Genomic DNA, 27,754 nt, shown 5'->3' with positions numbered 1-27,754 from the left:
TTAGGTTGAATTACCTGTTTCTTCTTCAGTTCTCTCAACTTTTGTTTAATTTATTTTTGGTGTCTGTTGTTGGGTGGCTTTATGTTCCTAATAAATATATCTTCCTGATAAACCGACTATTTTATAATTAGAAAATGTTTCCCTTTTTTCCCTATGAACATTTTTTTATCTTCAAGTCTATTTTGTAGAGCCACTCCAGAGGTCTCACATGGCAGATTATGGTTACTGTTGGCATGGTATAAGTTCTTCACTCCTTTTATTTACAACCTGTTTGTGTCCTTGGATCTATACAGTATTTCCTATAGAGAGCATACATCATTGAATCTTTTATTCTAAAGAAGATTCTGATAGTCTCCTCCTTTTATTGGTGCATGTAATCCATTTTTTTTTAATTTTTTTTTATTTATTTATGATAATCACACACACAGAGAGAGAGAGAGAGAGAGAGGCAGAGACACAGGCAGAGGGAGAAGCAGGCTCCATGCACCGGGAGCCCGACGTGGGATTCGATCCCGGGTCTCCAGGATCGCGCCCTGGGCCAAAGGCAGGCGCCAAACCGCTGCGCCACCCAGGGATCCCAATGTAATCCATTTATGGATAATGTAATTATTTGAATTGTTGGATTTATGTCTGCCATGTTGCTATCTGATTTTTATATATCTCATGTTTTTTGTTTCTTCCTCTTTTATTGCCTTATTTCTTGTTAGATATTTTCTAGTCTACCATTTTAATTCCTTTGCTGAGATATTTGGTTGGGTTTTTTTTTTTCACTACTTTTTTGAGTTATATTCTTAGTGGTTGCTCTGGGAAACTCGGTATGTATTTAACTTGTGACTCTACCTCAAATTAATACTAACTTAACAAGTAAAGCAATTTTGCTCTGATATTCTATTCTCACCTTCCTCCTTCTGGTAATATTGCTGTGTATATTATATCCTCCTTTGTTAAAATCCCGGCAATACAGTTTTACAATTATTTTCTTTTCCATTTGGGTTTTTAAAATATAATCACAAAAGAGAAATGAATATATTTATACCATATTTTATATTTACCTACATAATTACCAGTATTCTTCATTCCTACATGTGGATTCTAGTTATATCTGGCATCATTTTCTGTCAGCCCAAAGGACTTCCCTTAGTATTTCTTGTCAGGCATACCTGCTTGCCTTATAAGTATTTCTTACAAGTGTTTATCCTGGATTTTGCTTTCTGCTTGCACAAAACCTCACATTCAGCCAGAGATGAGTGGATAATTAGATTCCTCTCCAGTCCTTCCTGAACATGTGTGTGGCCTAACTTATGGTCTGCCCCACCTTATTAAAATTTCTTTGTTCTAAAGCTGGAGGAAGGCATGAGAACAGCCTTTAGGCTGAAACACCATGGACTCCTACTGTTTTTACCAAGGCTCATTACAAAAAAAATTTTTTGAAAAAAATTATTTCTCAGTTTATTGTATGCCTTTGGTCAGTTTCCAGAGTCCTAAAACAATTGTTCTTGATGGTTTTGCCCAATTCTATCATTATTTTGTGGGAGAGAGGGTTTCCTGAGCTCTTTACTCAGCTGTTCAGGATGTTCCCCCATCAGTGAGGGAGTTCTTGATTCTCCAAGCCACAAGTTGTTTTAGAAGAAAGGAGGACTATTGAAAAATAAACCCGTGCAGCATGGATATGGGCTGCAAAATCCATAGTAGAAGTTTACAAGAGCTGGGAAGTGAAGGCTAAAAGAAAAATAATTTATAAGTAGATTCTCATCTCCTATCTTTCTTGAGGAGCCAACAGAACATGCTGTGTACAATGGAAACCAGAAGGAGGGGGTTGGCCTTCTGGGAAAGCAAATTAAAGTTAAATGAATAGGGAAGGAAAAAGAAAGAACAATGAAGAAGAAAGGTTAAAGTCTGCTTGTGCTGTCTCATTGTCCTCTGGTCAGTTGCTGGGAGCTGTCCAATAGGACACATGAACGATGTGGGAGGTGAGGGAGTCTGAGAAATCCTGCTGACGAGTAGATACTCTCCAGCTGTCTTGAGTTTAACCTTAGGACGGAAACAATGCATAAATAATTGTGTTATGGTAATAGTATGGTAAATATTCAGAATCCCCTGAGATCTTACTGGAACTAAATAAAAGAAGTCCTTGCAAAGATCTGAGAACATAGTGGGGCAGTGGCTGAAGGTAGGGAATGAGAAAAGGCTGAGATGAGCTGGGTACCACTGTAGTTAGTTTTGAATCGAGACGCCATCTTGTTCCTATCTTGGGTACATCTGGGTCTCTTCCTCAAGGGGAGACTGAGAGCATCATCGAGCCATTCAGAGGGCATGTCTGTTTCTCCACTGTCCCCATTGCCAGGCTGGTGGGCGGAATGTGTTCTGTTTGAGGAAAGGAAGGATCTGCCTTAGTCCAGTGGACCCACAGAACAAAATGAGACCTAGAAGGGCCCTGGCAATAATATATTGTACCTTTCCTATTTCCTAGGTGGAAAATTAAGCACATGTGGCTTAGAGGTACTCCAAATAACACGGGTTCATGGCAATGATTATAACTTGAATTTGCAACCTCCTGCATGGTTGCCCTTTCAAACTACAAAAATGCTAACAAACCTCTTTTATCTGTTCATCTTTTTTTTTTAATCACACAAACACTCTTAACTGGTGTCATTGTTTCTAAAAAACTCAAAATGTTAAAAGTTGAGGCAGAGGGGACTCTGTAATTAGATCAGACTTAGGGAAACTATATTCTTTTTTTTTTTTTTTTTTTTCACTTGAATCTAGAATCAGGAAGTCATTCTTGCCTGGGTTTTGTATTTCCAAACCTTCCCCTCATGTTCTCACAGCATTCTCTTTCCCAGTCTTTGTATCCTATAATATCTTGGATAGTCATTGGTGAGCATTTCTAGAGCATGGACCAGAACATTTCCTCCGTAGGCCAGAGCACATACTGGTGAGAAGGAGCTCCTTGCCTGGAGTCCACTGGTGTTCTGTCCTCATTGCATGGACTTGGCATTCTTGCAGACAAAATTGGAATTGTCACTTCATAACATGAGTGTTCTTAAGACTTGTTAAGCCTTTGCTTTAGGCCTAGATAAGTCTTTTCTTAGCATGTATCCAGATTAATATATAACCAAATACACTATAAACACAGAGGAGAATTCCTTAGAAATTGACCCAAGGAAAAACCCTCACATTATTTATACATTCAACCAATTCTTAGCCCCCTGGGCCAGTGATGCAGATTCACAGGGGCTGGGTCCATTTACCCCTTTCCTCCTCTTAGTTTTTGCTCCCCAGAAGGCTCACCAGCATATTCATCAAGGGGATGGGAAAATGAAGGCTTGTTTTGCCATCTGTGGAGGTTTGTGATGTCTCTATTGATAGGATTTAATTACAAGACTTTTTGAAAAATTATGCCCAAGTCAGAGGAACAGAAACACACATTGAGGATAGAAGGACCACAACATAGAGAGCAAGAGAGATAGAAGGGGATATGAAAGCAGAGAGGAAGAGAAATGGGGAAGATTGCTGAGACAGAGGAGGAAGGGCACACAGGACGTCAGGAGGAGACATTTACAAATGCGGAAGAGGGAGCTGGGGTGTACACGCACACACAGAAAACCTTTAAGAGAAAAACACATGCAAAGGCATGAAAAACATGGGAGATAGAGAAAGAAAGGAAGAGAGAAGATGGAAATACAGGGGGAGGGAGAGACCCTGGGCTAGAAACCCATCCAACCTGATGTTTAACCTATTCCAAGAGGCACCTGTGAAAGTTTGAGAGAATATGAGTTAGTTAATTTTTTTTAAGATTTTATTTATTTATTCATGAGAGACACAGAGAAAGAGAGGCAGAGACATAGGCAGAGGGGGAAGCAGGCTCCCTGTGGGGAGCCCAATGTGGGACTTGATCCCAGGACCCCAGGGTCACGCCTTGAGCCAAAGGTAGATGCTCCCCCACTGAGCCACCCAAGTGTCTCATGTTAATAAGTTTATTATTTTAAAAAGTGCTCTTATTTAAAAAATGAAAAAGTACGGCAGACAGCCAGGGGTCATTTCTCTTTGTGAAATGTCTTTAAAATCGAATCCAACATTTCTTTCTGTGGCTCTGTTGGCTGGCAGACATCAGTGTGTGGTCAGTCACTCAACGAGTGCTGCGGGAAGCAGTGACTGTGCCCGGTGTGGGGCAGGTAGGAACCTGGATCTGGTGGGTGCTTGTCGGGGTCCCTGCCAAAGGCCCAGGTCTGATCCGTGTCTGTCTTGTGTTTTCAGTGGAAACAATCGCACAGCTGCCCCCATCGCTCTGCCCATAGAAGAGGTCCTGCAGACCTTACAGGACTTGATTGCCTACTTTCAGCCCCCAGAGGAGGAGATGCAGCATGAAGACAAGCAGAACAAGCTCCGCTCACTCAAGAACAGACAGAACCTTTTTAAGGAAGAAGTAAGTCTAAAATATCAAAAATTGAGATTCTCTCTGTGAGAGGATCAATAGATAAATTCCCAGAGCTAAAATATCCCTATGATTACAAGTCAGCTTTGTCTCCTGCATGTGCATATTTACAAAAGAACAAGGAAGAAAGGAAGCTGGGAAGGAAAGGATTATTTGGAAGCTGAGCATCCTTGTCCAGCACATGTGGTCCCACTACCAGGATACACCGGCACTCTAACCAAACTGCATTTGAAAGCATCACTGCCGCGGTGTGCCTGGAGGTCCCAAATCTATTCGCAGTGAATCTCAACAATTAAAGCATGGCTTTGGCTGCGATTCCCAAATTTTACAAGATGTTAGAACTACCTGGGAAACCTGTTTGAAAAATATAAATGCTCAGGTTCTGCCATATCAGAAATCACTAAAGACCTTAGTTTTGAAAGATAACAAATAAAGCCAGGTCTTGCTTAAAACCTGAGCATCTGCGTCACTAGAGGTGAAATCTGAATGCAAGGAAGAACTAACCTGGGACTCTGGAGGCTCTCTGGCTCGGTGTGATCTTAGAAACGTCACATGCCTTCTTTGAACTCAGACATGATTTGGCAGTAACAGGCCATGGTCACAGTCCTGCAGTGTCCCCATTCCTGGGACAGGGCTTGTCCCATGGGCGTTTCCCAAGTTAGTGGCATGTGGACCTGTCCCTGCTCCGTCTCCCGACCATGCAGACTGACTCTGGGGACATTATGCCTGGAAGGCTACTGAAACTACATCCCCTTAAGAACAGCTAGACACAGATGTTTTCTCTGGGAGGCATAGTATTGTAATTCAGAAGAAAAGCAGTTAAGACCCTCTTTGGTTTTACTGCCTTTAAATCCTACCCTTTTGACAGGGGAGAGGGAGGGCACAGGCATGGTTGTCTTGTGCATCCGAATGAAATGTCTTGAACTAACTTGAGATTTAACAGTAAAATAGGGACTGTATCAAGGGCAGTTTCTGGGTGAGTCAGAATCCTGTCACCCCAGACCCAGAGGAAGCTTTTGTGAGATTCATTCATGCTCCCTCTTCCGATAACGTCCTTCGAGTGAGTCAGACACCCACTATCCCACCCCGCACTCAATGGATGCTCCTTAATGTCTCTGGGGCATAAGAATGTATATTTGTTTTGAAGAAGAAAAGCAAAACCCAAACTGGCACTGGGAAGGTCTGTTTGCACATTAGCGTGATCAGCTTTAAAAAGTGACTGACGGAGAGGGGAAAGGATAAAAGGATCCTGCTTTCTTCTTCGGGAGCTCTCACTTTTTCCCCAACTCTCCTTCACAGGGAATGTTGGCCCTTGTGTTAAACTGCATCGATCGCTTGAATATCTATAACAGCGTGGCACACTTTGCGGGGATTGCAAGGGAGGAGAGTGGCACGGCTTGGAAAGAGATCCTGAACCTTCTGTACAAACTGCTGGGTAAGTGCACACGCAGCCTCTCCCGAGGAAGACTTCCAAGGGGGTGGGGGTCTCAACAGGATGGCTGATGGTCATCCAGCCTCCCTCCTTGGAAGGCTTTTGTTGACCTTTTGGGTCTCACGCAGCCACTTATTCTGTTAGCCGGCAGCTCATTATGCTTTCCACACTTCAGGCAAGAAGGCAGTGGCAAGTGGACGCAGGTGGTGATCCATTTTGCTAAAACTACCCATAAAACCCTCAACAGTCACTTACTCTCTCTGAGCCTCGTTCCCTCTTCTTTAAAACAAGGGCACAAGACTAGAATGTGTTCGCAGCGCCATCCATGTTTAGGCTGGGACACCTGCCCGTGAAGGTGGTCACTGTTTTCAGCTCTGCGACTTTCACTGACCACTTATTGGGTGGTCGTGATTCCTACTGGAGTGGCCTGCTCGTTATTTCATTTTGGTGGGGGGTGGGGAGATAAAGGCAGGGAGTCAGGAAGGTCCGGCACCCAGCCTTTCTTCTCACAATGCAGAGTGGGGGGGTGATGTCTCGGGACCTGCGGTAACCAGCACCACCACACTGGCCCCCACCACCAAGCTGTGGGTGGAAGGCCTCAGAAGGTGGTGTTGGCCTGTGTGAAAATGTGGCCACTGGTGGTTGCCCAGATGTGTTGATGAAACAGCATTTTGGGGTTTTGCTCTGAAATATATGTCCCATTAGAGCAACTCCATAGAAAGTTGAGTGGGCCAGATAGGAGCCAGGGATGGCAGATTGGACCCATTCTCGATGTCAGGGGTCATGTGGATTGCACCCTTCTGTATGACCTTGTAAAATCCCTTTCAATTCTAATACTTTTTAATGGTAGGACTCAAAGTCAGCAGGAATTTTTACAATAGTTGTCAATAGTTACTGAGCTTTTTGTGCCAAACAGTGGAAAATCTCCTTTTGATCCGCAGAAGAACACTTTGAGGTATAGATGCTGCTACCCATGTAGTCATAAATCAGAAGGAACTGATGCTCAGAAATGTCATAACCTACCTAAGGCCACACATGTAGTAAATGCTGGAACTGTAGTGTGAGGCCCATGGATCCCCTGCACCCTGTGCTTAACCTTTTTGCTGCAGCTGACCTGGAAATCGGATGGAATTCCACCTTCCTCTAAAGTCCTTTTCCTATCCAGGTATCTTTCAAGCATCCATAAAACCCATCTTTGAAAACCAGCAGCATGACGAGAAGCTTGGGGCCACTTTACATGGATTTGTTGCAGAGGCCGGGCCTGTGGAGGAAAGGTTGCTTGTTCGAGCTCGGTGAAAACCTGAGAGCATATTCCATCCCTCCCTTAGCAATGTCGTCTCCCAGTGGGTCTCAAACAGGAGCAGGCATCAGAATCATCAGGAGGGCTGGTTAAAACAGCAATGCTGGGTCCCATCCCCACAGTTTCTGATTCTGGGACAAGGCCAGAGAATTTGCATTTCTAACAAGCTCTCGGGTGACACATTCCAGTCCTGGAACCACACTTTGGGAACCATTGTCATCTGCTGATATGTGTTAGGTATTTTAGAGGTTCACATTTCCTTATTATCTGCCTGTGAGTTGAACCAAACTTTCCAGCCGTTTCCACTGGGATGCATCCCTTAAGCCCTGAAAAATAGCAAATCTCTATGTAGGTTTGAGAAAACAGTGTAAAGAATGGAATTCTTAAACCAGTAACCAGAGATTTTCTTGCCTATCGCTATGTGAAATAGTTTTGAGTTTGTTTCCCTATTGTCTCTTTCGCCTACTTCATAGAGGCAGGGCATCTGCTGCCCTGTTACCATCACGTAGGCAGCTGTTTGGTACATGGTTTCTTTGGACTATTTGAGTGAATGGTAGATTTTTACTCTTCCAGATTTAGAAATGATGGTATCAAAGGGCTTGGAAGGGGAAGGTTGTTACACTCAGTTCCTTTTAGTTGCGAAACAGGCACAGTATGTGTCAGCTTCCCAAGGTCTTATGCCCATCCTCATGTCCTGTAACCTACATGTTCAATCGTGTCCTTCTTTGCAGCTGCTCTCATTCGTGGAAACAGAAACAACTGCGCCCAGTTCTCTAATAACCTTGATTGGCTCATCAGCAAATTGGACAGACTAGAATCTTCCTCAGGTAAGCATTGACCGGAAACAACTGCAGAAGGTAAAGGGTTTTTTTCTTTCTATTAAAGAAGGGAAGGAGGGAAGAAGGGAGGAAAGAAGTAGTTGAATCTTCGAATAATTCTTTTTTCCATGGAGTTGTAAACAACCCTCAAATAATGACCCCAACAAGAAGAGGTCCTGAATCTTCCTGGCACCACTATGGCTTTTTTTTTTTAACAACGCTAACCCAGACTTCGATGATTTCCTTTTCTGTTTCCCTTTTTACTTTTGTGTGTTCATCCCCATGCCCTGGGTCCTCTAATTACTTCCCCCCACCCAGGATCCTGGCCTCCTACCTGCTCTCTGTACTCTTTTTCTCTGGGTTTCTAAATTCTCTCTGGACATGCTTCTCCTGACTGTTTTCGTTAGAAGCAGAATGAAGGGTGACCATTGGATAGGAGGATGTGCTGGTCCTCCTGCCCCACCTCAATGACCCTTGACATCATATCTATAACCCTTCTTGATGACTCACAGGGAATTTGAGCCAGACAGTGATTATCACAGGTAAGTGGCTGCAGGGAGGCTCAGCAGTTGTCTTCCTCAGAGATGAGTGAGCGTGACAGATACAGGCTCCTCTCTGGGATGCTTGAAAGGTTTGATGCTTTTTTCATTGTGTAGAGATGGCTGGAGCTTGGACAGGCGGACCAAAGGAAGGCTCTCTGGAGGACCATCCACCTATACATGTGTCTTCCCAAGCCTCTGCTTTCTTCAGGCCTGTGGGCCAGATTACAACTCCTAGTAATATATAAAAGCCTCAAGAAACACAGAATCAAGGAGAATTTTCTCGATAAAACCAATAAAGATATTGGCCAACTGCCTCCCTTCTATTTGCATCATAGACACACAACATCATTGTGTTATCCTTTAGGTGCCGGCTACAGGGGCACCAGCTAGTTTTTCTTAAGCCTTCACTTAATACAGAAAACCATGCAGCATGCTGAGAGAAGGGGCAAAGACCGTCTTTATTTAGTGAGTGTATAGTTTGCCTGATACACAAATGCATCTAAAATGGGAATAATCTCTGGGATCGTTCCTAGAAAAATTCTTATTCGAGGAACATTCCAAATATTTTCTAAATTTCTCAAAGGACCGTTAGAATTTGTAGTAAACTGGGCATCTACTTTTTCCTGTATTTTTAAATTAAGTATTGCTTGCCCTGACAAAATTAAGAATTCCATTTTATAGCTGCTTCTCTATACTTTTTTCTTTTTTTAATTGAAGTATAACTGACGTACAGTATTGTATTAGTTTCAGGTGTACAACATAGCAAGTCAACAATTCCAGACATTCTTCTGTGCTCATCAAGAGAAGTGTACCTCCCCATCCCCTCATCCCCCACCAACCTCCCCATTCGCATCCCCCCTCTTTTTTTCTTTGTTTTGTTTCTTCCATTCCACAGAGGAGTGAAATCATATGGTGTTTGTCTTTCTCTGAATTATTTCATTTGCTGTGTATCTATATTTTGACATCAAAAAATCCATGTCTGTCCAGGAAGGCAGGAGGTGTGGTCAGTGCTAATAAAACTCCCCTCTATGTTACAGACGAGTTAGGCCCAGAGGCTCCTAAAGTCTACCAGAGATGGCTGCAGTCTCTCTTCTGGCCAGAAATATTTAATAGATTCAAAGAATTGATAATATTCTGTCCCGTCAGGATGGTCTTTTCACTCATAACTTAGGTTTCTAAATTATGGTCAGTTCTGCAGGTTATTTCATAGCAGGTGATTTTTGTGACACTCATGCAGGTATTTTGGAAGTTTTGCACTGCATCTTGATTGAAAGCCCAGAAGCCTTAAATCTGATAGCAGAGGGCCACATCAAGTCCATCATCTCCCTGTTGGATAAGCATGGGCGGAATCACAAGGTGGGTGTCAGAAGATCCCAAACAGTCATGGGCTTGACCTGGCTTTTCCCTCCCTACTGCTTCATAACCGGTGTGTGTTGCTGAGACCATGTGGGCTGGTTGCTTTCTTGGCTTTGATTTGAGAGGGTAGAAAAAATCTTTGGGAAACTGAGGCTCTGAAAGACCCTAAGCCAGACTGTCACGCTGGGTCTTGTGTGTTTTCTATTTCCTCCAGCTTCCCAACCCAGCTCATTGTCTTCAGCCTTCAGCATGTAGCCGCCAGGAGGGGTCAAGGCCCAGGGAAATGACGGGGGAGCGTGGAGGGTAGTGGGCACTGGGCTGGGGTCTGGCCGAGGCCAATGGCAGGACTGGCTTTCACCCTCGTGTCCAGGAACTCAGTAGTGAACCACTAATATCAAGCAGTATAAAGAAGATACACAAATACCAGGTAAAAATAGCATAGAAACCTTGGCAACTGGCCTGTTATTAAATGAAATCAGATTTACCCTGAGAGAAACCAAGTGAAATAAGTGACTCTGCATGAGCAAGCGCGAGGCCTGACACTGCCAGTCCTTTTCTTTGACCCCAAACAGCTATGTGATGTGGGGCCTCAGTTATGTTGTCTGCACAATGGAGATAACGCCACTTCACTTACTAAGGCGGAAAGCGCTATCGATTTTTTGAGGCACCTTAGAGTTCTGCATCTCTAATTTTGTGGAATTCTGTGTCTAAGACAGAACAATCGGTGGGGAAAGTCTATTAAAGTACGGTTTTTCCTGACCCTTCAGCATGTGCCTGGCAGATGGGGGGCTACTGCACTGAATGATCAGTGAAAAGGGGGGTACTCTAAGGCTGAGGGGAGTGTGTTTCAAGAGCAGATGAAGTGAGGGGCAGCAGCTGTGCTTGCACAGAGTGGAGAAGGGTCCAGCTGGTCAATGGCCCTGTCACTGGGGGGCACTGCTCACTTGAGACACATCTCGGTGGGTCCAGGAGAACAAGCCTCTGCAGCGTTGCTTAGGTGTGTCTTCCTTAGGAAGCAGAAGAGCCATAGTCCTTAGCATCTGCGAAGTTGCTTGGCAAGGAATGGAAAGAAATATATGCAGGGCCTGTGACTGCTTTCCCAAAGGTGGTGAATCAAAAGGCGTGGGGCTCGGCGTCAGGCCAGCATGAGCACCAACGTGTTCTCTCCTGCCTGCGAAGATCAGTAAGAGTAACTGATAAGCACCCAAGTGCCCCGGGGTCTGAGCCATGAGCTACGTGCAGATGTCGGGGGAGCTCTCTGACCGCAGAAAAGCTGCTCTTGTCTCATCTCCTGGGTCTGCTTTATGATCATACCACAGATCACGCAGGGTGGGTGACCGGCTTTGTCGTGGCTTCTTTCAGCCAGAAGCTCACTCGGTGGCAAGCTGGTTGCTGCTCTGCCCCTTCCAGAGCTGGGAAATCTGAGGCTGACTGAGCCAGGGACTTTGTGACAAGTCAGTACCTGGTCTGACACGTTACCTGGGTGGACGAGCAGAGCAGTCTTTAGTCTGCCAGAGCCAGGCCCTGTCTGAGAGATTCTGGCAACGTTGTGAAAGTTCAGGCGAGATGCTCTCCATGCACAAACGCCTCCTCACGGGATGCCTGGATGGCTCAGCCGTGGAGCGTCCGCCTCCAGCTCAGGTTGTGACCCCGGGATCCTGGAATCAAGTCCCGCATCAGGCTCCCTGCAGGAAGCCTGCTCCTCCCTCTGCCTGCGTTTCTGCCTTTCTCTCTGTGTCTTATGAATAAATAAATAAAACCTTTAGAAAAATAAATTTAAAAATAAAAATAAGAGTCTCCTCAAGGATGTATCCCTTTTCTGCCTTTTGATAGATTTTTGGATGAAGGTTGTCTTGCCATGAATTCAGGCCTTCCCTTAGAAGTTACCCGAGTGGGTAACTTTTCTTTTCGAAGAGAGATCCGTGTCACCTCATCACCAAGGGCTATTTGTGGTCGTTTTGTAAACAAGGTGAAGGCCACGCTTCTGTTGTAACGTTTTCTCTCCCAGCGTAGTGTTCTGCTATCCTGGCCGCTCCTATTTGTCAGTCCTGGGTTTTTGAGTGTCTCTGATCTGTTCACTTAGCTTTCCATGGAGACGATGCCTGAGAATATATAGAATTTTAGACCCACCAGGCACCTCACGGCTCTTCATACAGTGGCAGCAATAATGATGACAATGACAAGAGCTAACATTTATTTTGCATTTGACAGATGCCAGGTACCATCCTTCATGTTGACCTGCATGTTCCTTCATTCTCTGTATGACCCCCTGAGGTAGCATTGTTATTTCCACCTGACGGGGCCAGAAGCAGATCTGGCACATGGGCCCTGTGACGTGAAGCCATTTGCCAGAGGCCACACCGCTAATTCATGACAGATTAGGACCAGACTTTGGTGGGTCTCCTACTCACCAAAGTTAAATGTTCTTTCCAGTGTTTCTCAGAACTGCGGTTGGTGAATATGTTCTTTGGGATCCACGTGTTCTGTGAGAATATTTTTAATTGTGTGTTCTTATTCTTATAGTTCTCTAAATACAGAAGTGTGCCATGAAGAATTCATAATTAGAAGGCATTTTTATACCAGTCAGTGTTTCTGAGACTGGAGTGTGTAGGCCCCTATGGGTCCAATCCAGGGTCTTTGGGGTCGTGACATTTTTCTTTTCAAAAAGTTTGTACATCTCGTGGGTTTGAGGAACCCCTTTTTGCATAATTCCAACTCCAATCACAGATTGGGAACAAGGAGTGTATATACTAGTGGCCATTACTGTGCATTCTCTTCACTAAGATTTTTCCCTTCTTATATGTCTGTCCCTGCCACGGAAAGCACTGCCACTCATCTAAAGCATGATCAAATTAAGGTCAGAAAGGTTGACGGAGGGACACCTGGGTGGCTTCGTGGTTAAGGGTCTGCCTTTGGCTCAGGGCGTGACCCCGGGGTCCTGGAATGGAGCCCCACATCGGACTGCTTCTCCCTCTGTCTAGGTCTCTGCCTCTCTCTGCGTGTCTCTCATGAATAAATAAGTAAAATCTTTTTAAAAGAGAAAGAACAGGGGATCCCTGGGTGGCGCAGCGGTTTGGCGCCTGCCTTTGGCCCAGGGCGTGATCCTGGAGACCCGGGATCGAATCCCACATCGGGCTCCTGGTGCATGGAGCCTGCTTCTCCCTCTGCCTGTGTCTCTGCCTCTCTCTCTCCCTCTGTGACTATCATAAATAAATAAAAATTTAAAAAAAAAAAAAGGGAAAGAACACAACCTCTGGAGTGAAACGGACAGGAATGGGTACGCCGGCAACATGCCATCCCCTCAGTGTACCCTGCCCCTCAACCTCTTAATGACTTTGTCTTGCCCATTCCTCCCTATCTCCTCACTTCTTAGTTTTTGAGGACCCATCAAAATTCTGTCTGCCCTTCAATACTTTGTTCAAATGCCACTCCTTCCATTAAGCTTTTTCTTTCTGATTCCAGTTGAACATGGTCTCCTCATTGCAAATCTTACACACGTAGCACACCTTTCCTCAGTGGTTCTGCTCCGCCTTTCACTACTGCTGTGCTTACACACAGATCTCCCTCGCAGATTCTGGGCGAGATTCAGGGCGAGGACCAACTCATATTCCCCACAATGCCAAGCTTATATGTTACACATGGCAGGCATTTCATACAGGGCTGTGGAAGGTGAATAAAAGGAATGGATAAAAGGAAGGAACATGAATAAAGGAAGGAACCCGGAATCCGTTCCCATCTCACCTTGGCTGGAAGCTCACCCATGTGTACAGGCCTTGTCCTATCCAACAGATGGCTTATTGATGGTAAGAAACACACTATATTAGTAGCAATAATTTTTATTGTTTGGTAAAAAGAACGATTGTTGGACATTGTAAGTTACCTTCTAATTCTCCCACAGAGGAGGCATCTCATAATAAAAATAAAATGTGCCCTTTTTACTTGCCCCCAAAACTCTCTCACTTCAGATCTCATCAGTGTTGTCACAGATAAACTTTTTTTATTCTTGTAAGGATTTGGAGCCACCTGTGAGAAAACTATATGGTAAAATAGTAACATCATTGGTCCTGAGAAAGTATAAATCAGAATTGAAGGTTTAGCCTGAGTTGGGGTGAGGATAGAACATAGGTAGGCAAACCATCAACCTCTTCACAATTGCTAAATCATCTCTGAGCTCCCAGGCAGCCAAGGCAATACAGAGGTGTTTCCAGCCACCTAGTGCACATTGACAGCAAGAAAAAAACCTGTTCCTCAGGGGCTCCAGAATCCTCACTTTTCAAATATGGGACTTGATTTTTTAAAAATCACGAAGTACAGTTAGTGTTTTTACAGCATTTACATACAGTAAGTGAATTTTAGCAGGGAGCTGTTTTTATAGATAAAAAAGCTGAAGGGCAAAATGCAATAGCCAGGTGATGTTTCCATGGATATACAATAGGTATTTATTTTTAAGGGAAAATTCCCACATAAGCCTGTGTTTAGGGTAGAGCCTAGCAGAGACGAAAAAAACTGAGAGGCTCTTGAATGAACTGTGGTGTCAGTAATGAAAATGATCACAACCAGAAGCAAGTGGCCTCCACAAGGTGAACCTAGGAAATCCTGAAGTTGAGCCAGCGTATAAATTAGAGAAGTCTGACTCCTAGACCAACAACCCCAAATTCTCATAGGGAAGATTTATTTTTGCTCACACCACAGCCCCAGACCCATCCGTGGGAGGGCTCCAGTCTACACGGTTGTTCAGGAGATATGGGTTCCTTCCGTGGAGTGGCTCTAGCATCCTCTAGAGCAGAGCTTAGGGGACGGCAATGTGCTTGCCCACTGTGTTCAAGTGAAAGCCCTCGTTGGTGAGTCTGCCAGGGGTGGGGTGCAGGGGGCACTCCTAGGTGATGCTGGGGCTTCGGATCACACCTGTAGTAAGGAGACCCAGAGCTTTGTAATCTCTCCATGGGGCTCTACGTCCAGCTAGAAAGGGTGTGAGTACAAGAAAGACCAGGCTTAAAAGCGGGATAGGTCATGTCCCCTTACTCTCCAGTGCCCACAACTCAGTCACATGAGCCCACATAGCTGCAGAGGAGGCTAGGAAATGTAGTCCCTGTGGGCTCAGGACTAGAAGGAAATGGCGCTTGGTAGCTGCAAGCAGGACCTGCTGCAGCTGGCCCCCTGTCCCAGAGGTCGCTAAGGTTCCCCCCCACTCCCAGCAGAGGTACAGATGATCTCTAGACTCGATGCTTGTGCATCCCCTGTGGTCGACTCGCCTTGTCTACGCTTCCTCCATCTTTAGGGGAACCCATTTAAAGTTTACTAGAAAAAGAAGTTTGACCCACCCCCCACTTTTACCCTAAGAAATGCCTTCCTCAACGAAGCCCAAACAATGTCAGCCCTGTTGCTTTATGGCATCGTTTATTTATAGGTGAGACAGTGTTTGGCTGGTGCTTCTCACAGAGCCATTTTTCCCCTTGCTGTTCAGTGGTGTGGGGATGAAGCTTTGCTCTCCGCCCGGTGTGCCAGCCAGGCTCCCACAGCCTTCACTCCAAGGCAGGATGGATGAAAATATGTGATAGGCTGGATGATAAGTATTTAATTTCCTGGCCATCTGTGGCTCTTTTCTTAGAATGAGAAATTATCCTCTGGATTTCCAGTTCCATGGTCAATATGTTTTGCTGAGTGGCAGCGTGAGAGTTCTCCGTTAAACCGCCTTTGGGATTCTTTCCTGATTGTCCCACAAATGCGCTTCGTATATATCTGGAACAGAACTGACATCCAGGGAGTCAGGTCGAAAATTGGTTTGTAGTAATTACAGATACTAATGCCAACAACCTGAGGCCATCCAACCTCACTAAGCGCTGAGTCTTCGTGGCCAGTTTGAAAGACTGGCATGCAACAGCCAAGACCGAGCCTGTCCCGTTCCTCCCCGTAGTAGGAAGAGCGGTGCCCAGCCCAGCACAGTTTGCTCTGTCGGTACAGGAACACTGACTCGATGCAAGAGGATGCAGCACAAGGAGACGGGGTGGGCACAAGGCCAGGGGCTCTTCCCATTGCTGACATAGCTGGAAAACAGGCACAGAAGTGGCTTGGTAGCTGGTCTCTCACACACAGGGGCCACTTGGGCTCTCACAGGTCTGTCCTCACTCTAGGAGGGAGAAGTGGAGCAGGTGGAAGGCGACTGAATACCGGTTTGCTGGAATAGAAGGGTATCTTGGTGAATTTTAATGACAACACAGCAGGAGACCCTAGAACTGAAATTTGCCCTGCTAAGCTCTCTCCTGATCCACGTGAGGTTCCCAAGCTGCTACATGACCTCGGCCAAAGGGGAACCTGAGTGCTATTACAGAATAGACGTGCAACTGAGGAAATTTTACAAGTCTAATTGACTTTATTAATTGATTCACAAATTGGGCAGCATCCCTTCTAGTAGTAGAGGGGAGGTCCCAGGGGCCACAGAAAAGGAAAGGTTTATAAAGGCAGAGAGGGAGTGGGTGGGAAAGGGTGATGGGCACTGAGGGGGCCACTTGACGGGATGAGCACTGGGTGTTATACTACATGTTGGCAAATCAAACTCCAATGGAAAAAAAATGTATATATATAAAAGGAAAAGGGAATTATTAGCAAAGAATCCATTGTCTTAGGGAAGGTCCCCCCACTAAGAGAAACAGGAGGGCTCTGGCAGTGAATGTCCTGGTGCTGAGCAGACCTCCATGTTGACTAGTTAGAGCTACATTCATTAGGTTAGGTATTAAGTCTTGGCTTCTGACGGGACCTTAACCTAAGGGACGCCTTTGGGTTCTGTGGTTTTCTTTCCAACAGTGCCTTTTGTCCTTTCATGAAAAGCCGTATGAGCACGCCAACTGGTCTTAGCGCAGAGGACTCCCAAGGCTGGGTGGGAGCGCAGACTTAGGCTTGAAGCCAGTGAAGGACCTTCTAGCACTTGCCCCCACTGATGCACATCTCCAAGAGGCTGTCATGCCAGGATTTCATACAGATGCCTTGCCTCAGCCTGGTCCCTGGGATATACAGCCTGTCTTTGGAGCTCGTACTCCCACCTGTTTTAGCAGAACAAGAATCATAGATGACATGCGTAGTTTGGAGGAAAGGGGCTAAGATGAAGGCAGAGAGGCTGGAAGGAATCCAGCTTCATTTTTCTAAGGCCCGGCAGGCTTCAGCATGGCTCACGGGTGCCTGGTTGGGGAGGCACAGCAGCCTTCACTCAGAATGGGTTCTGCCACTTGTCCCCAGGTGCCCTACTTCCCAAGGCCTGCTTGCCCTATGTGCCTTGGCAGTCAGGTCCTGCCCACTGTGCCCTCCTGGTGGTCCTAAGGTTTGGTGGGCTGTATCCTGCTGCAGGTTCTAGATGTGCTGTGCTCCCTCTGTCTCTGCAATGGGGTCGCAGTCAGAGCCAACCAGAATCTGATTTGTGACAACTTGCTGCCCCGGAGAAACCTGCTCCTGCAGACACGGCTGATTAATGATGTGACAAGGTAAGGCCCCAACCATCATTCTGAAACGCCAATCTTCTTTCCAGACAGGAAAGGAAGAAGGCCGATCTGACCTCCAGTGCTGCCCACCCATCATGTCTGTGGTGAAGTCAGCACATGAGAGGAGACTGGACAAACATGTACTTTTTAAGGGCCTTGTACTCCAACCCCTTCCACAGTTTGAAGGATTTGACCTGAAGGGTCTGCCATGTTTCATGTTACACCTTAATACGGATCTTATACCTTCTTTATAACATAGTCATTTTTATTTTAACATATCACCTATTTTTTTCTTAAAATCTTTTAATAGAATGGATGTCCCATGTTGATGGCATGATTTCTCAAATCCTCTGGCTTGTGGCCATTTTCCTGAGAGTTTCCTGTGAAGGCCAGGCTGGAGAGCATGGGCTCACAGAGTCCTAGCCTGCTGGGAGTCATGTGAGCTCACTGAACTCGCATCAGGCAGGCCTGAGGTTCTTTAGCAATTTCCTACCTGGGCCTGTTCCCTAATCTACAAGGTGAGGAAAGAACTTCTCTGAAGTGTAGGGTAGACCTGAGCCATCCACACGGACTTCCTTTTGGTACCAGTCTGGTTTTCCCTTGCCCACCCAAAAGGGGTCACAGCCTTCACAGTGGACATCTGAGAATAGCATTCCAACCAGAAAAACTCTAAATGGTTTGTCCCGAGCTTTGAACCCTTGTGCTCGATACATTAAATCCTCCAGCCCTTAACAAAGTTGGCGAAGGGGGACTTCTGTTCCCCTCTCCCTTTTTTTTTTGCCATCTTAAGTCGAATTTTATTTTTTTCAGCTCTATTTATTGAGGTATAATTGACAAAATTGTAGGATATTTAAAGTGTAAAATATGATGATTTAACATATATGTATATATTATAATACATATTCACAATATATATATATATATATATACATTGTGAAAGCATCTGCCCCATAAGTTCATTAACACATCCTTCACCTCACATATTTACCTTTTTTGTGTACATAAGAGCATTTAAGTTCTACTCTCTTGGCAAATTTCAATTATGCAATAGTGTTATCAACTATAGTTACCATGTTATACAGTTGGTCCTCGGACCTTATGCATCTTATAGCTGAAAGTCTGTACTTTCTTACTAACCTCTCTTTATCCCACCCCCTCCTCAACCCTCAACAACCACTTTACTACACTCTGTTTCTGGGAGTTTGATTTTTTTTTTTTTAATTTCACATGAAAGTAGTTCCATGAAGCATTTGTCGTTCTCTGGTTCCTTCCTTCCTTCCTTCCTTCCTTCCTTCCTTCCTTCCTTCCTTTCTTCCTTCCTTCTTTCCTTCCTTCCCTCCTTCCTTCCTTCCTTCCTTCCTTCTTTCCTTCCTTCCTTCCTTTCTCTCTCTCTCTTTTTCCCTCTCTTCCTCCCTTTCTATTTTGTCTCCCTTATTTCTAACAGTGATTTCTTAATGCTTTCAAGAGGTCATTCCTAGTAATGCTTAGGTGACAGAGTTGCCAGTGTGAGAATAGGGGTGCTTGGACCAACTCCCCAGAGATGGAACTTGAGTTATTTGTTCTACTTATAGAATGAAACAAGGGTCTGTAGTTACACAGCTCTGTGACATTTTCAGTGTCTTTTACCTATGCTTGACACTCAGCAAATGTTGGTTGCCTTGAATGGGATAAGGAGACATTCTTTATATTTTTAAATAGAATTAATGTCCTGACACCTCCCAGTGAGAACTTGATCAAGTGTTAGAGGCTCTAAGCTTTTTCTACTTTAGAATACAAAAACCATAAACTTTCTCTTGCCTTCAACTGACAGTGCATGCTGTGATCCTGTTCAACTTGCTCTTGGGTTTTCTCAGTGCTTGGGAGTCTGTAGATGCCACCTGTGTCATGTTTAATTTCAGCATTCGGCCCAACATCTTCCTGGGAGTTGCTGAGGGCTCTGCGCAGTACAAGAAGTGGTACTTCGAGCTAATCATCGACCAGGTGGACCCTTTCCTAACAGCTGAGCCCACACACCTGCGGGTGGGCTGGGCCTCTTCCTCAGGCTATGCTCCGTACCCTGGCGGAGGAGAAGGGTGGGGAGGCAATGGTGTTGGCGATGACCTGTACTCCTATGGCTTTGATGGACTTCACCTTTGGTCAGGTGAGTACCTTGCCAAGGCTTCGGCCCCTTTCCTCTTACTGAGGATGATCAAGGTTCGATTGTTCAAGCTGCCATGATCATTTTCTGTTGAAATGATACAGACGCAAGAGTCTCAACTAGTGAGATAGGTGGGAAGAGCATCAGACCTGAAAGGAGACTGTCCTGCTTTTAAACCATGACTCTGGTACTTCCAGCTGGGGGATCTAGTGTGGAGCATCTAACGGTTCTCAAGCTCAGTGTCTACAATCATTATTGCATGGATTCAGGACTATATAGTCAAACAGGGAAAGAGACTCAACATTTATTTACTGGGCAGTGAGCTGCATACCTTTTGCACATTATTTTTCCTCATTTGTACGATGATCCCTTAATGTAGATAATACTGATCTCATATTACGTATGTGGAAACAGCACAAGATATTTAAGTGATGTATTCAACGTCACATTGAGAGGGATCTAGATCTGACTATACAAGTCCATCATCATGTCATTGCAGCATGTTGCTTCTTGATGCACTTTATAAAATGTCTGGACCTGTGCCCCACGCGTTGTAAATGCCACTTAAAAACAATTCAAAGCTTCATTTTTAAAAATACACTAATGCTTTTTCCCTATGCATGTCCATGGCCTATGCCTGGAGGAATGGCTTAGCTTCTGCCTGGATGAAAATGGAGGGACTAAGTTGTAGGCTTTCACTCAGAACCAGAGCCCTACCTGTTCTGTTGTCCACAGAGTGTCATATCTGTATCTTTTGCAAAACTGCAGTTGGAGTCATCGTGTCCCTTATAGAAATCCCTTATGTAAGCATGCCTCTTACATAAGAAACCATGCATATATTCTTCCCCAAACCCAGTATGAGGAAAAAATTTGTCTCTACTACACAAACCTATATATTTCCTTTTGTAACTAAGAAGTAGATAACCCATCACATTTTCCTTCATCCCTCAGCTTTCAGGTGAAAACCATCAGCTTGGGTTCTGATTCTGTTTCTTGCAGTTGGTCTATATTTTCAGTTGCTCCATATTGGTTATTTAGAAGGTTTTTTTGTGTGTGCTGTTGTACATTCAGTAAAAACATTTTAAAACTTTTGGGAATGGTGTCAACTTATTTATTTATATATTTATTTATCCTGGATCATTTGCGGGAAGAAGAAAAAAATCTCTGTCCATGTTTTGTATGTCCCGGGGGACAGCATGGTGCAGACAAAAGCAGATACAAAATGGTAGGATGATGGGTTAGAGTGAAGTAAAAGCTTTGTCTTGTTGATCTCTTATCCTCCCAACTTACCCTTTCTTGGTTCCATCTTTGTGGGGAATGGAGCCCTTCTTGGTGCATGGAGTCACTGTGTCTGGCTGTATGGTAGTGGTAGTAGACTGTAGTGTAGGTTATCAGCAGATGTGCGAAGGTTCTCAGAGTCTTTGGGGAAGTGATTTGAAAAGAAAGAGTTCTGGGATGCCTGGGTGGCTCAGCGGTTGAGCATCTGTCTTCAGCTCAGGTCATGATCCTGGGGTCCTGGGATCGAGTCCCACATTGGGCTCCTTGTGAGGAGCCTGCTTCTCCCTCTTTGTCTCTGCTTCTCTCTGTGTCTTTCATGAATAAATAAATAAAATCTTAAAAAAAAAAAAAACAAAAAGAAAAGAGTTCTTAGGCTTACACACATCTACATCTTCTGAGTTTGGTAGGGTCGAATCTGTGAGGGAGTGAGTGGGATTGAGAAAAATCATTCCCCTGCTGCCTGCTGAGTGCTGCTCATCTCCTGCCATCTTGTCACCATAACCCAAGCTACAATCCCAAGCTACACTTGAAGAGAACTCTGCCTGGGGATTGGTTAAGGAAATATGAAGGACACCTAGACTATGGGATGGAACAGATTGGACCTTGTTTTAAAGAGAAACCATTTTACTCAGTCCTTCCTAGATTTTGTAGCACTGCATGGGACACCTAGTGGATCCCTTCATGAAATTTTGCATAATGAATACATCAGTGAGTCAGAAGACAGAGAACCCAGTGCATCCAGAGAAGATTACTGTTTGCATTTAAAATCTGAATATCCATCTAGTTGTGTATTATTCCAGGAGTGCGCAGCACTCCTATCATCCCTCTTGTCTCTCCAGAAGACCAGGAAGCCGGAGGTGCTGAGCCCATACCAGTCATCACAAGCAGTAGCCCTTCTAATTGGTGATAGGGGAAACGGGTTGGTGTTCAGTGCTTCAGATGCTGCTAGTGGCTCTCTGAACACTACCTGCACTTAGTAATATAACGCCGTATGAGTGCGTTCAAAGAACTTCAGCTCCTCTGTCCTCAGTGTCTGATGAGATGTGGAGAAACCATGTCTGCAAGACTTTCACCTCTCGTGATCATTAAAGCACAAAGCTTCCTGGGGTCCGGCATCATTCTGAATTCCCCAGCCCACCCATGGGGAGCATCTATTTGGTAGGAGGCACTGCAGGTAAATATGCCAACATGTGCTTCAGCTGAAGAAATAAGGTCTCTGCTAATGACTCCCACCAGGACAGCATTGAATTTCAGACTATCTCATGAAAGGATAATTGTGGGATGAAGAAATGAAATGGTGCTTTGGTGTCCTGCAGGAGGGAGTGGAGAGTGACGAGGGAGATTTACTGGGAACTCATCATGACAGTTTCTCTCCTTTTCCTTAAGATGTAAATGCCTAGGGCCGTTGACTTTAAACTTATCTGTATGTGGAAATTAAACTACTGCCTTGAACCGATCTTTAACGTACTTCTAAAAGTGCAATAGATATTGTCATCCTTGGAGGGAATTATGGTGCTACTATCACTTTGTCACTGGAAAGAGTCAAGAAGAAACAGCCAGCATGGCTTTGGAGCTGTGCCTGGGTTTGAACTCCCAGTTCTTCTGTTTCCTGACTTTTGACATTGAGCAAATTACTTAACCTCCAGAGACTTGGCTTCTTCAAATAAAATGAAGAGGAGGGCAGCCCTGGTAATGCAGCAGTTTAGCGCCACCTACAGCCTGGGGTGTGATCCTGGAGACCCGGGATCGAGTCCCGCGTCAAGCTCCCTGCATGGAGCCTGCTTCTCCCTCTGCCTGTGTCTCTGCCTCTCTCTCTCTCTCTCTCTCTCTCTCTGTCTCTATGAATAAATAGATAAAAAATCTTAAAATGAAGAGGATACAGGCTCTTATGAAATTTAAATGAGGTGGGACACGTGGGTGGCTCAGTCGGTTAAGAGTCCAACTCTCGATTTTGGCTCAGGTCACGATCTAAGGGTTGTGAGATGGAGCCCTGTATCAGGTTCGTGCAGAGCCTGCTTGAGACCCTCTCTCCCCTCTTCCTGTCCTCCTCCCCCCACTGGCACTCTCGTTCTCTGTCTCTAAAATAAAATAAATTTTTAAAATAAAGTATTTTCTTAAAAAATGTCTAAATGAATAAATGAAGGAAGGAACATGAAGTTCTAGGCATGTGTTAGATACCCAGTAAATATAAAGTCCCATCCCTTATTGTCTATGGACCCCCCTGTAATCATAAAAACAATAGCCAGAGTTGTGTGTCCCTCCCTGGAGACCATGAGAGCAGCCGCATCCTAAGGGAACACCGGAGGCCAATGCCAAATGGGAAATGAAGTTTCAAGCAACATCCTAGGATTATAAATGAGCTTTTCTCTGTGTAAGGAAAAGGCCATCTTAATAGGTCTTTAGCCACTGAAGCCCATGAAGTCACTTTCAAGCATCAGCTGTAGAAATAACCCCCTTCTCAATCCTGCTAGCCCACCCTCCAGGCTCCTTAATCTGCTCGGCTGCTAGGAGGTTCCTTTCAGAGGACTGGCCCTTTCTTGTCCTGACATTGCTTTCCCTCTCCTGACAGAGCCTTCAAGTAGCCTCTCAGGACTGCCAGTGGGATGAACTCAGCCCCTCAGCAGCATCTAGTATGTTCCTGGGTAGGGAGGGCAGTTTCACAGGAGGAAACTGAGAGCCACCTTTCCCTTTAATAATTCTCTTCCTTGCAGGATTGGAATAAGCAGAGGAATTTCCCATCCCAAGTGATAAGTGCTGCAGGAAATGAATGGAGTAAAATTGCATTTCTTGATTTATTATGACTTCTGACTTTTTAAACTTTTACATCATTTAGCTCCCCAGTCGAATTTGTTTGAGAGGGTCTTTGACTGTCTTCCTGCTGAAACAAGTCCCGGGGTTCATCTGTCAAGACACAGGCCACCATGACTCAGACCTTTCCAGCCCTGGTGCTATATGGCGAGGAGCCCGAGTGGCTGTGGAACACCAGCATTTTTACGTGTTTGGTGTTTGGATCCTCCCTCCTTCCAAATGCCTAAGTGTTTGTGTTTTACATTAGAGTGCCAAACTCTGCAGTGCCTGGGGCAGTGGAAATGCTGACCATTAGTGTTTCCATTTGCCTACATTACTCATCAGAAGAGGCTAAATCCTGAAGTAATATATCCTTGGGTTAATTTGAAGATGTGCAGCATACGATAAAGTGGGTTTTTCCTTTATCTTCAAATGCTGGAATGGAATGGCCTTTCCGAGCTTCCTGGGACCTCTAGGTAGGCCCCGGCTTCTGAGTGAGGGGCAGGTTCTTCAGACAGGGAGAGGCTGCAGGACTCCCCAGCTGCTTCAGTGGGTGGTCACTAGGATTACGGAATTCTTCTGTCTTGAAAAGTAGTTGAGAAGGCTTACGCTCTACCACTACTTTGCGTCCCTTCCTCAGAAGGTCAGCCGCATTAAACATATTGGAAAGTGATTATTTTGGGGCACTGTCTTCAATAAAGGGACTTACTGATTTTAATAACTCAGTACAGCAACTTTTCTTCTTCTTATTTTTTAAAAAAGATTTATTTATTTATTCATGAGGCCGGGGAGAGAGACAGAGACACAGGCAGAGGGAGAAGCAGGCTCCCTATGGGGAGCCCAATGTGGGACTTGATCCCAGAACCCTGGGATCACAACCTGAGCCGAAGGCAAACACTCAACCGCTGAGCCACCCAGGGGCCCCCATGCATATGTTTTAAAAATAGGTTCAAACCCTGATTTTGCTTTTTGTGTTGATGATTTTACTGTTGTAGCAGCATCTTCTACTTGGTCCCCATTCTCTTAGAATAAAGCAGTTTCGGAAAAGGCAGTGACGTTTACCACAAGGATATGAGTGTTTAGTTGTGGTGGTGGTTTTCCACCAAAAAAGGATACCAGACAGGAGAAATCCTCCTAGCTGCCATTCCTCGGGAAGGCACTTGGCAACGATGGCATATTAAAGGCTAAATAAAGCTTGGAAGCCAGCTCCTGATGACATCAAAGCCCTGCTATAGATGAAGAGGATCCCTCCTGAAAGCTGCTCTGAACCTTTACTGGCCCAGGCTCAGGCCAGCACAGACGCCAACAGCGCAGTCTGAGTGGGTGGGAAGGGAGGGCGCTAGCATGGAAATTCAACGCTGTCAGTTTGTCCCAGTTTATATGAGACCCAGGACAGTAAAGGCCTCCTGATTTGTATTTTTATCCAGCAAAGATCTGAATACCTTTAACATTAGTTGACCAACTGAGCATTTCACTTACTTCGTGGTTTTCTCAAATTCGCAGAAATTCTTGGATGTTTTTCAAACGACTACAGTGATAACATGCAAAAGTTAAACTAAAGGAAAAAAGAAGCATTCAAAGCAGGAAAGATTGGTTTTTAATGGGAAAATAGGAAATACTGAGAATGAGGCCAATGTAGCAAGATTTGTTGAGTTTTATTTAGTGTCCTCCATTAAGGAAGAAAAGATGTGTGGGGGATACCTACACTCTGAAAAAGGAACCACAAGTACTCAGACTCCTCAAATAGAGAAGCTGGAAAGGTGTCCAACCTATGTGCTCTTCAAGTTTGGCTTAGATTCCTTTGTTTTAAACTGACTTGTTCCTCATTCTCAGGAATGAAGCAAGATATGAAGTTACAAAAGCCAAGTCCAAGGCCGTCCCAGGCCAGCGTGCATTGCATACATCATTATGTGTCACTGCACCAGTGTGGTGCAAAGAGTCCAAGTTGTGTGTTAGGTGCAGCTTTGTTTCCCCTACTGCATCTCCTCCTCAGGCCCCCACCAGTCCCGACCTTCCTACGGTATCAAACCCTGGCCGTTCGGTGGGTTATGTCATACATTCCCTTTGTGTAAACCATTCCTTCCATCTGGAATACTGTTATTTATCTAGTGGACCTTTGATCCTTTCAATCTTGTCCCATGCTCCTAGGCCAACTTGGCAAACCTTCTTCTATCTTAGAAAACATTATCTTGTGAACATCTTTGTTCCAAAAATTACATGGAATTGTAATTCTTTTTTTTTTTTTTAATGTTTATTTCCCCCACTAGATTATGGATCTCTTGGGGACAGGAACTAGATCTTCTGTCCTTGATACCCAACTCCACACACAGTATCTGGCACCATGTAGAGTCTCATTAATGTTTGCTGAAAAGTGGGAAGAAATATGAGATGGTTTTGTCACTTGGCTACAACAACCAGAAAGGGATACCTAATATTTTTATTTAGGAGAGTATAGTAGTTTCACTAGTTTAATATCACCTCTTGGTTTAGAATGTACCACTAGAATAGCAGTAACCCCTGGAAACATTAAATGATTCTAAGCTGAGATTAGAGATATCATATAGCATAGTTATGTACACGAAATTTGTAAACAACTCACGTACCCATCATAAGAGGGTTTTTAATGACCTTATGGCATATTATGAAGCCATTAACATGCAGTTTCTAATTAATATTCCATTATATAATCAGATATATGTGATGGGATAAGTAGAAAAAAATGGTCACAAAACCCTGCAATATCCTAGTTTGGATGAAAAGTGTATATGTGTGTATGAAAGTAGAAGCATTTTTTTATTGAGTTACATTATTTCCTTATTTATATTTTTAATTTTTCTGTATGTATGATGAACATTTGTAATGGAGATGTATTAATTCTGTAGTTAAAAAAATAAGATTTTTATAAATTTTTTTTGCCTAAAACTCCATTTTAATTCCTCCCTTCTGCTTCTCCACTGCCCTCTTGCCAATAGAATCATAAACTTGGTAGGGGGATGTGTGAGGGACTTAACAATTGTTTACTTTCAGAACTTCCAGAATGAGATGCTATGACACAGAAATACTGAGGGGTGATCTTCTCATGACTCTAAGGTCAGGAAGTGACAGATCATCTTATGAAAGAGATATGCAGTAACCAGCAACAAAACCCACCCACACAGTATATAGTGGACCAAGATTTTCCCTGCTCGTATGAACTATTAGAATTCTTTAAAACAAGCAAGCAAACTATGCTGCACAGTTTAACGGCTGGATGACCTTGCTTTTACTCGCTTTGATGGCTCCTGCATCCAGTGTCAAAGTGGCCCTATCTCTAAGAGGAGATAGAAGACAGCATGGTCATAGACATGGTCATAGACAGCGCACGCACACGCATACCCCAGGACCCACACCCAAGAAAGTGATTTGTCCATTATTTCAGACACCAGGCCAGATTCTGAGCACATGTTGAGGGGGTTGAATTCATGTTTGTTCTCATTGCTGGCAGCTTTAGGGTGTCCTCTGAGACTCCTCTTGTCTCGGGCTGCCTACTCACAAGCTCCAGAAGTCATTTCTCCTTGCTCACGTCACGGGGAAAGCCAAGTTGTGTTTCCAACGCAATAGCATATGTAGACCTCCTGTGTGCCATGATACCTCCCCACCTCCCCTAGGGGGCCTACGAGCACCTTCTTCAGAGTCCCAAATGCCTTCTTGTTCTTTGCTCACCAGGCCGCATACCCAGAGCCGTAGCGTCCATCAACCAGCACCTCCTGAGATCAGACGACGTGGTGAGCTGTTGCCTTGACCTCGGAGTGCCCAGCATCTCTTTCCGCATCAACGGGCAACCTGTGCAGGGGATGTTTGAGAACTTCAACACAGATGGGCTCTTCTTCCCTGTGGTGAGCTTCTCTGCAGGTGTCAAGTAAGTGATGGCTGTGATTTCATGAAGAGTAGCTGTTAGCCCACCTCCCCACCTCTCCTGTGAGCTGGGAAGCATGGTACTGTCTCTCAGGACTTCCATGCCATGAGCAACTTCCCTGCATACTCCCCTCCCCAAATAATAGTGAAAGCAGGAGAGCAATCCAGAGTCACTAACTCAATAGATACTTGTTGAATACATACCTACTGCCAAGGGTTTATCATGTACTCATATAGTAAGATAAGATCTATGTGGAACCTTGCTTTAATAATTATTTAAAAATTAAATGCTCAGTATTAAAAATT

At 44.6% G+C, this 27,754-nt stretch overlaps 1 protein-coding gene across 1 annotated transcript in view; it reads left to right on the top strand.

Annotated features, from left to right (window-relative positions):
- RYR3 (ryanodine receptor 3) overlaps nt 1-27,754 on the top strand; it is a 511,176-nt gene that overhangs the window by 265,249 nt on the left and 218,173 nt on the right. Inside the window, exons 13-19 of the mRNA XM_072738189.1 lie at nt 4,258-4,426; nt 5,735-5,870; nt 7,899-7,994; nt 9,765-9,883; nt 17,222-17,355; nt 19,251-19,492; nt 27,260-27,452. Of these exons, the coding sequence (XP_072594290.1) occupies nt 4,258-4,426; nt 5,735-5,870; nt 7,899-7,994; nt 9,765-9,883; nt 17,222-17,355; nt 19,251-19,492; nt 27,260-27,452 (1,089 nt within the window). The remainder of the gene's footprint in view (nt 1-4,257; nt 4,427-5,734; nt 5,871-7,898; nt 7,995-9,764; nt 9,884-17,221; nt 17,356-19,250; nt 19,493-27,259; nt 27,453-27,754) is intronic.

Source organism: Vulpes vulpes, chromosome 15 (genome assembly GCF_048418805.1).
Source record: "Vulpes vulpes isolate BD-2025 chromosome 15, VulVul3, whole genome shotgun sequence".
NCBI lineage: Eukaryota > Metazoa > Chordata > Mammalia > Carnivora > Canidae > Vulpes > Vulpes vulpes.
Note: the sequence above shows the minus strand (reverse complement) of the source record. Positions and strands in the feature narration are given on the sequence as shown.